General features: G+C 46.8%; 1 protein-coding gene across 1 annotated transcript; it reads left to right on the forward strand.

Moving 5' to 3' along the window:
* The first annotated feature begins 5,932 nt into the window (after positions 1-5,932).
* Positions 5,933-10,199, forward strand: LOC143521949 (neuronal pentraxin-1-like). The gene is made up of 5 exons (XM_077015490.1): positions 5,933-6,458; positions 7,000-7,207; positions 7,860-8,104; positions 8,405-8,584; positions 8,976-10,199. The coding sequence occupies exons 1-5, from the start codon at positions 6,042-6,044 to the stop codon at positions 9,195-9,197; spliced, it is 1,272 nt and encodes a 423-aa protein (XP_076871605.1). The 5' UTR covers positions 5,933-6,041; the 3' UTR covers positions 9,198-10,199.
* Positions 10,200-11,225: the final 1,026 nt, after the last annotated feature.

Raw genomic sequence — 11,225 nt, forward strand, 5'->3', positions numbered from 1 at the left:
ATACACCCAAATCTAGCCCCAAACCAATAACCAATCAATAGTCAATCTTTCAGCTCTCTTCACTTCTCCGGAGAGGACAGTGGTAGGAACCGTGAGCTTAAACTTCCAGTCTTCGAAGTTCCACGCTCAAAATTCTCAGAACCAGAAATTTCTACATAACATTAGGAGTAAATATATATTCTCCGAACAGCCTGAACTGCAGAAGCGCTGCATTAGCGCGGTTCCGAGCGCGCTGACGGGCTGGGCTCTCCCGCCCGGGCCGCTAACGTACCCATTCCCGTACGCATGCGCGCACCACGGCGGTTTGTCACGATCCGACACTCTGCGACAGGTGGAAAGGTAATTCAGTGCCGAGAGCGTAAGTCTGGGCGGAACGGGGGAAAAAATCCCTGGCATGGAAGAAAAAGACCCAAACGTCGGGATTTGTTCACGAGCAATGTGCCAGGCTTTATGTAGTCCGTTGTCGACCTCTGTGGATTTATCATCAGTGGAATATGAGATCTGACGAGAGGGAAGTCAATAGGGAATAGCAATAGCTGCGGTCTCAAACACACTCATTCATGTTGGTCTGATTCATCCACAGCGAAATGACTGCTTGACCCCAGGGGGTAAACCCAGCCACAGAAAAGCGGGCAGCAGGCTTGCTGATAAAATCAGATCTGAGATCAGTTTAGGGCTTTAGCCAATAATGGACTCGGAGAACACAGTGCGCCTCCGGTTTAGATCATAAAAACTAATCTTCAGCCACACTGTTTGCTCATATTATGATTCATTAATTGCACTTAAACACATGCAAGGAGTCGAAGGATGTTATAGTTCAGTCCAATCTTAAAGCTACTACATTGTGGAGTGGGTTTTCTCCATTATACTGTAGAATTACAGCTGGCCTGACAGGTTCAAATATATGTCTTTTAAGTTAGTGAATTTAACTTTTACTTTTATACCGTAAACTTGTTAAGAGGTTGTCTCACAGCAAATTACGTACAGTTAATTAACACCTACAGTGCTGAATGAATCCATGCCGTGTTTATCTGTGTTCAGATGCAGTGGGGGGGGGCAACATCTGTTAAAATAAGTGGGGGGACGGCGTCAAAAATATATTAACAAAATAAAATATTTTAACACCTGTTTAAGTATAAGTGTAAGTACTGTTCACATCCTGTAGCTATGACGACACGGATGGTGTCGACGGTGGTGGCGTGTGGGGGGGTCAGCACCCGAACTCACAGCAACCCTGCGGGAACCCACGAGGAGACCCTCCCGGAAGGCCAGCTGTGAGAACTTTGAGTTTTTCACCTGACAAGCAAGTTGTGGTCTAATGGAAGGTGCACGGGCAGAAGGAGACTGAGTCCGTGCAGGGAAGAGGACGGTGATCTATCTCTGTCATTACGAGAGAGTGGCCTATAATAGAGAACTCCATTATTCACGAATGCTGAGCAGAGAAGGATTATTACAGATAAATCTGATCCAGACTCATTCTGTGTGTTTCTCCATCCCTCTCTCTCTCCCTCTCTTTCTCTCTCCTGCAGTACTTTACTGGAGGGAGCCATTGACCAACCAGTCACTGACCAAAGGGCCAATATTCGAATGCAAAGACTTAGGGAACAATTGTTGGGAAACATTTGTGTTGGGAAACATTAGCTTTATTAAGTCCACACTTTCCCTTTCGCTCCTTCTTCTCATCTCAGATGTTCTACTGCTCATGTGTGAGCCCTTTTAAACTCCTACCCTACATGTCTACATTTTCCACATTTGGAAGGTGGAGGAAGCTCTTTCTGTAAATCCATCTAATCAAATAAATACACATTTATCACTCTAAACCAGTGAACATTTCTCTCTAAAATGACTTCGAGTTCACTTCATTTCCAAACATCCACGTGGGATGTCATGAAAGCTGAAACTGATGCACAATCAAACTAAAAACACATTTTGCATCACTTTTGAAATGCCATTTGAGCTCTGAGAGCAACAATAAAAATACTTTCAAAGAATAAACATGTAGTCCAGCAAAAAGTTCAGTGAGCTGTACCAAATATCTTATGAAGCACAGCATTTATTGTTAATCTATAAGAACGTATAACAGTTCGTTAGATTCAGACCAGTTCGCAGTGAGACAGTACTAGTCTCTCAGGTACTTTCTACAACTACATCTGCTTCCGAATACCTCCCCTCCACTACACCACCCCTCCTCCACCACACCACCCCTCCACTACACCACTCCTCCACTACACCACTCCTCCACCACACCTCCCCTCCACTACACCACTCCTCCACTACACCACCCCTTCCCTCCAATACACCACCCCTCCAATACACCACCCCTCCACTACACCACTCCTCCACTACACCACTCCTCCACTACACCACCCCTCCACCACACCTCCCCTCCACCACACCTCCCCTCCACCACACCTCCCCTCCACTACACCACCCCTCCACCACACCACTCCTCCACTACACCACTCCTCAACTACACCTCCCCTCCACTACACCACTCCTCCACTACACCACTCCTCCACCACACCACTCCTCCACTACACCACTCCTCCACCACACCTCCCCTCCACTACACCACTCCTCCACTACACCACCCCTTCCCTCCACTACACCACCCCTCCAATACACCACCCCTCCACTACACCACTCCTCCACTACACCACTCCTCCACTACACCACCCCTCCACCACACCTCCCCTCCACCACACCTCCCCTCCACCACACCTCCCCTCCACTACACCACTCCTCCACTACACCACCCCTCCACCACACCACTCCTCCACTACACCACTCCTCAACTACACCTCCCCTCCACTACACCACTCCTCCACTACACCACTCCTCCACCACACCACTCCTCCACTACACCACTCCTCAACTACACCTCCCCTCCACTACACCACTCCTCCACTACACCACTCCTCAACTACACCTCCCCTCCACTACACCACCCCTCCACTACACCACCCCTCCACCACACCTCCCCTCCACCACACCACTCCTCCACTACACCACCCCTCCACTACACCACCCCTCCACCACACCACCCCTCCACCACACCTCCCCTCCACCACACCTCCCCTCCACTACACCACTCCTCCACCACACCACCCCTCTACTACACCACCCCTCCACCACACCACTCCTCCACTACACCACTCCTCAACTACACCTCCCCTCCACTACACCACCCCTCCACCACACCACTCCTCCACTACACCACTCCTCCACTACACCACTCCTCAACTACACCTCCCCTCCACTACACCACTCCTCCACCACACCACTCCTCCACCACACCACCCCTCCACTACACCACCTCTCCACTACACCACCCCTCCACCACACCACTCCTCCACTACACCACTCCTCCACCACACCACCCCTCCACTACACCACCCCTCCACTACACCACTCCTCCACTACACCTCCCCTTCACCACACCTCTCCTTCACCACACCACCCCTCCACCACACCACTCCTCTACCACACCTCCCCTCCACCACACCTCCCCTCCATTACACCTCCCCTCCACCATACCACCCCAAAAATTATTTGCCGAGTTGATGGGGGTGGGGGGTGAAGTGTGGGGGGCGCCGATAGTATGTTTGCATACACCTCAGAAAGTATGTAGTTGCAACCCTGCCCCTCCACCACAGAGGGAAGGCAGGAGCATCACTGCTGTAAATACCATTACAACCACCAAAGACCACAACAACACCAGCACCAGTCACCCATCATGTGATGTTTGGTGATCAGTGAACTCAGCCATCACACTGCACACTACCACCCTCTAAAATCAAAACCCTGAGGGATTGATGTCAGACTCTCCATCTCTCTGTTCCACTTCTTCTATCTCAGTCTGACGGTGTCTCCTGAGATATCCGGTCTTATTATAGGCATCAGAACTGTGTGTCAGGTTACAGGAAGCGGCATTATTCCCAAGACTTTAGTCACAAACCAGGTCATATGGTCCAACCCACACTCTGCCTTTGATTAAAAGCTGCATTGCCAAAAGACAGGTATTAAAGTCGGGACCTTTGTCTCTGTCACGCTGCAAAAATGAATGAATAAGAGGTGGGAGTGTGAACAGCTCAGCGTTTGAAGAACACATGGCTCCCCTGTGCTTATGAGGAGATCAGAATGGGTGCGAATAAATGGAGACAAATCGCTGGTCATATGTGCTCCGTCTGCGGGGTCGCTACAGTCCAGCGCGCGTACAGCAGTGGCCAATTATCGCTGCTTAATTGAGAAGAATAACTCCTAATTTGTCAGCTATAGAGAACAGATGCCTTCTAATTGTAGCGAGGGTTCAGGTTGTCGGCCCAAGAATGTAGGAGTGGGAAAGATCACGTTTTTAAGTGGGTTTTATGTAGTTGCTGAGGTCGGGAGATATCTAGGGACTGTCCCCCTGGCAACAATTAAGTTTGGTCATTGACCATTTATTATACAGACTTTTGTATGCCCTGGACCTAGTGCTCCACTGATTAGAGCACTCCCAATCAATAATTAAACAAATTAACCAGGTCTAAAGAGTCAATTTTGCCTAATGTGGTGCGGTGCACTGCGCTACTGTCAGACTTAGGAATTAAACCGTATATTGGCCTGAAGCAGAGATTTCATGTTTATAGTTATAAATGAAATTTCATTTCTTGATGAACGTGACGACGATCGTCTTGCTTAACTGAATGCATGCTTTGTGCAAAAATATGAATCGCAGTTTTCTGTACCGATGTCCATAGGACTGTGCTGACTCACCTCTAAGTCAGTCACGTGCTGCGGTATCACCTTAGGACAGATTTCACATTCCACCGTTGAGGTCGACTGGTCAGCTGGATCTAGGAATATGGCTTTTCCATAAAATCGTGTATTTGCATAACATCGCTCTGTTGACAAGCTGCTTCTTTTCCAACGGCGTATATTATCATGAATATGAATTCGCACGAGTGTTACATAACAACCAGTTAAATTAATGATGCATCCACGTTTCCTTCGGACTCTGGCGTGTAGATTTTATATCGATAACTCCCCCTTTTGCGTTTATCTTTAAACTCCACGTGCGGTTTCTGGCGGAATTTCTGCAGAGCTCAGGGAGTGTAGAATAATGCTTTTGGTAGTTCGTTTTTTTCATCGGTATGACTTTTTACAACGACAAAAGAAATTGAGGTAATGTCCGAATGTTGCACTGCCAATACAAACGCCCGAACCCACCTTCCAAAAAAAGAGAAAATTATTAAATAATTGTCAATATATTTGAAGACTGCGGAAATTCGACGGGATTCATAAACTTTATACCGATGTCCGACAATGTTACAAAAAAGAGAGCCAAAACTCTTGAAACTTGGAACGTAAAATATTTACATATTTATTTTCTACTTTGCCTGCAAACGCGTGCGCTGCTTGGGCAGGTGCCCTCTGCGCGCTACCCTGACAGGTTTGACACATCCACGAGGTAGTAAAACACTGGCCTCGTGCTCGGTAGAGCCAGCACGCGGGCACTGATCCAAGCCCATGGGAACTAAAGGAGTGACGAGCGTTAAGGTTGTCCGACTGAATAAGGGAAGAAATTGTGATATTCAATAAATTATTAAATAAATAAAAAGATCGGCAAGAGCTTTTACCCCAGATGGAAATAAAATAGCTAAGCAGTTAGACTGAAAAAAAAAAAAAGTGAAATAGTATAAACATAAAACAACGTGTATTTATTGTTGCTGGAAATGCAAAATGGGGGGAGAGGGAGGTAGATCAGAAACCCTAACAGTAGCTACTAAAACAACTAAATGAGGTAACTGATTTGTCCTATGTCACTCAATTATGCCGTGCCACCTTAACTGAGAGGAGTGACACGATTAGACAGTGAGAGCTTCCTCCCCCGTCGTGTTGCGGCGGATCTGTGCTGCGCTCGCAGCGCCCTATATAAACAGGCACGCGCAGTGTAGAGTCCCAAAGCTTTAGTGGACAGCTCCGTGGTGCTGAAATCAGACGTGGCTTTAACGCATCTTTCGCTCAGCACAAACACAGGCTTACAAGGAAGACAAATCGCGATGGACAGAATGTCTTTGACAGTTTTTCTAATTTCCTTCGTCCTTCTGGAGGGCTCAACGCAAGATTTCGGACAGACCCAATTCATTTGCACGTCCGTGCCAAAGGATATGGACTTGTGCGCGGCCACAATGCAGAATAGTGGTCCCGCGGAGGACCTGAAGACCACGGTCATGCAGTTGAGAGAGACTGTTTTACAGCAGAAAGAAACCATCATGAATCAGAAAGAAACTATCCGGGAACTTACGAGTAAACTGAATCGTTGTGAGAGTCAGAGCACTCCGGAACCTGGACCGGGGGGCAGAAAGAAAGAGCAGGGCAAGAATACGATGGGGGATGTATCGCGGGGTCCCAGCGACACTTTAGCACAACTGGGGCAGACTTTAGCGACACTCAAACAGAGGCTCGAAAACTTGGAGGTACGCGTTAAATTATAACATCGGTACAGGGTATTCGAAGCTCGAAAGCTAAAAAACTCGCAGAAAACACACCGTCTGTTCATCTAATGTATAATTCATTACTTCCTCCCGACATAAACTGCAGTGAAACAGGCATGTACACTATCCGTAACACATGGTACATTTCCTGCGTGATTAATCTCCGGTTAGCACTAATTGCTAATCCAAGTGCGGTTAGCAAGGATTTTCCTCTATAGAGAAAAATCAGTGCAGTCTTGGACGAGGTCAAACGATTCTTACTAAGGTCACAGCCTCTAGTCTTTGGCAAATTTAACCACTAAATGTAAACATTCCAAATCCAAGCGTGTGCAGTATTGTAAACCCTAAATAAGCGTATCCGATACTTTAAGACTTATTCTGTTGTAAAATCTCGAGATTTATACGAAGACTTACGATGTTTATTTGTGTTCAGTAAGACGTGCATTCGACGCTGGGAACTTTGTCGTGATGTTAGTGTGTAATTATTTATTCTTAATGGACACGTGATGTGGTTTTCTCTCAGCAATACAACAGAAGCAACGGCTCCGTGCAGGCGAACAGCCTGAAGGACTTGCTGCAGAACAAGATAGACGACATGGAGAAGCAGGTGCTGTCCCGCGTGAACACGCTGGAGGAGACCAAACCGGGCCAGAGGAACGACTCCGACCAGCGCAATAAAGTGGAGTCCACGCTCACCTCTCTGCACCACAGAATCACGGACCTGGAGAAAGGTAACGCGACGACCACAGGCGCTGTGTGGCTGTGATTGAAATAAAAGCTCAGACACAAGTAAAAGCAATGGTTCAGAGTAAATAAAGTAATTTTAAAATGTTTATAAAATATTTTATTACACATCCAAGAAAACGTTTTGCTGATTTTTTAAAAATCGAAGTAAAGAAATAATTTTGGGGGTGGGTTTTATTCAAAAGCAGAGGGCTGTCGCAGCGCACGCGGCCCAGCTGGGCAGGGGAGGCTGCATTAGTTTGCATATCCAGCCCATAACCACAGCCGATAAAAGCTGCCAAACGCAGCGCCGCCGAAGACATTTACGCAATAACACACACGTTGTTATACAAGCCAACACTTACGTTACGTTCGGCGCGTAGTCAGCAAGTGAGCTGCCCTTTTAGAGTCCCAAACCACAGAGAGAGAGAGAGAGAGAGAGAGAGAGAGAGAGAGAGAGTAGGAGAGAGAGAGTAGGAGAGAGAGAGAGAGAGAGAGAGAGAGAGAGTAGGAGAGAGAGAGTAGGAGAGAGAGAGTAGGAGAGAGAGAGAGAGAGAGAGAGAGAGAGAGAGAGAGAGAGAGAGAGAGAGAGAGAGAGAGAGAGAGAGAGAGAGATGTGTAACACTGTGTAACAGTTCATGTTATCATTTACATTTTCAGGGTCTAAAGGCAGCAGGCCAGCGGACAAGTTTCAGTTGACTTTCCCGTTGCGGACAAACTATATGTACGCCAAAGTGAAGAGAAGCTTGCCGGAGATGTACGCGTTCACCCTCTGCCTGTGGATCAAATCCAACGCGTCGCCCGGCGTAGGAACGCCCTTCTCATACGCTGTTCCCGGCCAGGCCAACGAACTGGTGCTTATAGAATGGGGAAACAATCCTATGGAAATCCTTATTAATGACAAGGTAAATCATACAGAAATGGTCTTTTATTAAGAATACTGGGGTCATATCTAAATTTGTGTTACGGATCGTTAGAAAACACTGTGAAGTGATCATAATCCAGTATTAATCCAGAATGGAGTCCAATACAGACAGCAAAAGCTTTTATATGTAAGTTTAACGCTATTCCTTTAGCGTTCAAGTGGTTTGTGATTAAGCCCAGAATTAAGCGACGACTAAATCAAATGTTAATACAGTACTTTGGATTCCCGACGCCTTAATGAAACGCGTTGTAAAAAGCTAATACTCGTCACACTTCTGCAGGTGGCGAAATTACCTTTCCTCATCAACGACGGTAAATGGCATCACATCTGCATCACCTGGACCACGCGCGATGGAGTCTGGGAGGCGTTTCAGGACGGCATTCTGCGCGGGAACGGCGAGAACTTGGCTCCATATCATCCAATCAAACCCCACGGAGTTCTGGTTTTAGGGCAAGAACAGGTGAGACCATTGGAGAAACAATACAAGCCCTTCGAATATTTTTACACACATTTACTCATAAATAGATAGGTATAGGCCTACACGTATATAGAATTATATAAACATCCTAAAACGTCCAATTCAAAGTATATATTTTGCTAAGTCTGCTTGGTACAACAGTAAAAACTCGCACTGCGTAATGGAGACTGAACTTAGGCCACTGAAAACAAGAAAAAACTACTGTTTGACTTAACTGAGAATGTGTCGCTTGGTGATGGGGCCAATAGGCCTAATTGACGAGACCAATAATTCAGAGAGTAGTGATATATTAAATGTTGCAACAAGCAGTTGAGTTTGAGTGAAAACCAAGTTTTTAATAGAACTTTTTTCGTGTTTTACTTGTTGCTAATAGGACACACTGGGAGGAGGTTTCGACGCGACACAAGCGTTTGTGGGGGAGCTGGCAAACTTCAACGTTTGGGACAAGAAACTGTCTTCCGCGGATATCTACAACCTGGCGACCTGTAACAGCAAAGCTCAGTCCGGCAACGTCATGTCCTGGTCGGAGACGAACATCGACGTGTTCGGGGGAGCTACCAAGTGGACATTTGAGCCGTGCCGTCAGCTCAACTGAACTGCATAGGAGACACAAGAAAAGAGCCGCACCGAGATCCGTATTTCCTAGCTTCTGTCTTTATTGTCTTCATTTTGACGTGCTCGATAAACTGAGTAAGAGGTAAGCGCGGATTTCTATGAATACTTAAATATTTATGTGCAAAAACAAAGAAAACAATCGTTTTTGGTCTTGAAAAATAGTTTCCCGTCGTTCGTCTTGGAAACCTCAGTGAGACAGTGTTGCTATTACTTTTTTAAAAATTGGAGATCTTTTTTTCTTCTTTGCAATCGCACTCAGCTTTTTTCTTGGTCCGGCGGCTGTTGTTTCTTCATGATGGACAGCATTACAAAAAATGTTTAAAAAAAAACCAAACAAACAAAAACAAAGAAGCGCTTCAGAAACGGCTCTCGTCTCGTCTTGAGAACGAGGCTGCGGCTGACGAGTCAATTCGGCAGCATTTCCCACGACGTGGAAACGACGGTTGAGGCGACACACGCTCTCGGCGGCATCCCGGTGTCCTGGTCCCGCACTGTGACTGAGGACGGGGGAGGACGAGGGGTGAAACAGGACGGGGGCGTTTGACGCTGGAAGGACGATGCGGCGTGGCGCAGAGGCGCGCGCCGCCGCTACGACGCCTCGCGCTCTGCGAGGACGCCCTTCACATTGTCAAGACGCTTAGACGCCTGAGTGCCTTAGGCTGGAGCAGACTCAGCGACCACCACTTCATTTGCTTAATCATTGTGTTACTTTACCTCTTTGCTTTCACAGATGAGTTCTTGTTCTGGTTAAATGTGTTAAACAGCGATTTGTTCAGACCATGGCGTGTTTTGGCAGGTGTTTGTACTCTGTAATAGGAATGTTAACTGTATAGTAACAGCATGACTGATCAAAAGCGGCAACGGCATCGTCGACATCTGCTTTTCTTATGGTTTGGGTCGGGTTTTTTCTACTGTATTGTTATATGCTAAAAGCATGGCATCACTGAGAGATGATAAAGATATAATTTTTGTAATAAAATTGTGATATAATATAAAATGCTTTTTATTATTTCGGTTTTTAAGAAGCAAACGTCTGTAATATACGTATGAGTGAGAGGGAGGTGACGAGTGTGAAAAAGTCAGGGAGGAAACACCGAGAACAGGAAGGTGACGAGGTGTGGCGAGATATTTGCAGAAAATGAATCAGTATTACATTAACTGGTGTCGAATACGCATACTAAAATAGATCAATTTTTCGTCAGTGTCAACTGTATCAGTAAGGTCACAGGGGTGATGAGGAAAGTTAGTACCACGTGTCCGTCCAAAAAGTGCAACCGGCGACAAGCCTGCGTCTGATCGACAGCTGTCACTGACGGTCACGCGAGAGAAACCGCGATTCATGTCGGAACAGAAAGGAAATCTAAATATGGCGTGTAGTTTTCCGCTCCGTAACTGCACAGATTGGCCAGGGAAAGTGCAAGTCAGCACGGGATCAGAGCTCAGGCGTAGCTTTGGAAGGAGGGAGAATACAGAGGTGGCATTTTCAGTCTGGAGTCACAAGTCTGGGTCCCACGTGACAAAACCGATCTCGTGCCAGAACGATCCTGGCACCAGACGCACCCTGTGTGTGTCCCGTCTTCAGTAACTGGGGGTTCTTTAAATGTCCCCACTTGGCAAAGGGTAGCCATGCTCAGTGAATCTCCTAAAGGATCTCACAATAGTAGCTCTTAAGGATTGATGTTAACATAACCAAACCAAAAGAGACGAAGAGTGAATGGTGGGATTTCGGATTCATATCTTAACTATCAATTAGATTTCGAGATCCAACGCACACCAACGAGTTCATTCAGCAACAGCCATGACACTCGGTTTAGCTCCAGCCCTGGCCAAAACACGTAGCCTCCAAAAACTTCCGCCTTACAACATATAATCCAGGTGATCAATTCTTCAGCAGGACCCTCGTGCCGTGCCAGGTGTAGGCTACGAGGTGTTTTCGATTGCTGAAACTCCAGTGTGCGTGGCAGATATACAGGACATGCCTGGGCAGGCATGTTAGACCTCCCAGAAG

This window comes from Brachyhypopomus gauderio, chromosome 8, assembly GCF_052324685.1.
Source record: "Brachyhypopomus gauderio isolate BG-103 chromosome 8, BGAUD_0.2, whole genome shotgun sequence".
NCBI lineage: Eukaryota > Metazoa > Chordata > Actinopteri > Gymnotiformes > Hypopomidae > Brachyhypopomus > Brachyhypopomus gauderio.

Coding starts and splice junctions, on each gene's coding strand:
- LOC143521949 (XM_077015490.1), top strand. CDS start 6,042: ATGGACAGAATGTCTTTGACAGTTTTTCTAATTTCCTTCGTCCTTCTG. Junction 6,459..6,999: donor AGAGGCTCGAAAACTTGGAG/GTACGCGTTAAA, acceptor GTTTTCTCTCAG/CAATACAACAGAAGCAACGG. Junction 7,208..7,859: donor AATCACGGACCTGGAGAAAG/GTAACGCGACGA, acceptor TTACATTTTCAG/GGTCTAAAGGCAGCAGGCCA.